General features: G+C 30.7%; 1 protein-coding gene across 1 annotated transcript; it reads right to left on the bottom strand.

Moving 5' to 3' along the window:
- Positions 1-40: 40 nt before the first annotated feature.
- On the bottom strand, positions 41-1,106 carry LOC117109322 (the record flags this gene model as incomplete). The annotated part of the gene is made up of 4 exons (XM_033251593.1): positions 939-1,106; positions 721-756; positions 567-605; positions 41-252 (listed from the first exon to the last, which is right to left on the bottom strand). Coding segments are annotated over exons 1-4 (390 nt in total), but the record flags the coding sequence as incomplete, so codon positions are not given.
- Between the last annotated feature and the right edge of the window lie 13 nt (positions 1,107-1,119).

The following is a 1,119-nucleotide window of genomic DNA, read 5'->3' as shown; positions in this document are numbered from 1 at the left end:
ATAATATTTATTATTTTTCTAGTATATAGCAAAGGTCTACCAATATGGAGCACTGCTCAATCCTCCCAAAATTGACTTTGCCCTCGAGACGGGTAATATTCCTATCCTGTTGGTATCTCACCTGTGCCTTTGAATTTCTCATCTTTCTGAGGACGCAAAATATAGATAAAGACAAAAGGATTCCGAAGAAGAAACCTAAAAACGTCATTCCAACAAGAAGACCAGCATCTGAGTCTGAACATTTCAGTGGTACTTTGGTAAACAATAAAAGGATATTGACATGGCATTGTATGAATACAGTGCATTACAAATATTTATGTGCTAGTCAAACATTATATAAATTTACAAAAATATTTTTATAGTATTTGGAAATTTAGTAGGGCGACATAATGTTAGTTACCTTATTAATGAAATTATCGTACACACCAACTCCTATAGGTTCATAGGTTTGCTAAAATAGTTCTAAGTAATAATTTTACTTTTATTTCACTCGTTTTGATTTAAAGACAAAACGACCGAATTATTCGGATACCTTCACCAATTGAATGAATAATGAAAATACGTACCCGTGACTGCAATACTTGATACGGATGTTGATGATGTGACTAATGCAAATGAAACAATTTTAGAAGAAACAAAACTGAATATAGTGATGTACAAAATTTATTTTCTTTTCATTTGCAAATAATCGTACAAAATATGAATAAAAGGAATACGTACCTATGGTGAAAGAACTGGCTAAGGATGTTGATGTAGCTAATGAAAAAGAAATTAATGTTTCCAAATTGAAAACAAAATACTAAATATAATATTGAAAGAGAACATTAATAATAAATAATGTAAGATAGTTTTTTAGATAGTATTCCATTTTATTCTATAATATTGTATTGTAGATTTTTAATTTAATATTCCCACTATTATTAAGTAATTTTACTTACAAGTGAGACTAAACAATGACAGTGTTCCTTTATTACTTAGCTTTCCTTCATTTCCATTGTAAGCTGCATTCTCTGTTCGACATTGGTAGTCTCCTTCGTCCATTTCATTGACTCTACTGATCTCTAATGTTGTATCTGACTGTGGATACTTCTCAATATCAGACACATCGAGTACACCGCC

Source organism: Anneissia japonica, unplaced genomic scaffold (assembly GCF_011630105.1).
Source record: "Anneissia japonica isolate Jap-2015-1 unplaced genomic scaffold, ASM1163010v1 scaffold163728_len1119_cov109, whole genome shotgun sequence".
NCBI lineage: Eukaryota > Metazoa > Echinodermata > Crinoidea > Comatulida > Comatulidae > Anneissia > Anneissia japonica.
The sequence above is the reverse complement of the archived record's forward strand: the minus strand, read 5'-3'. Positions and strand labels throughout refer to the sequence as shown.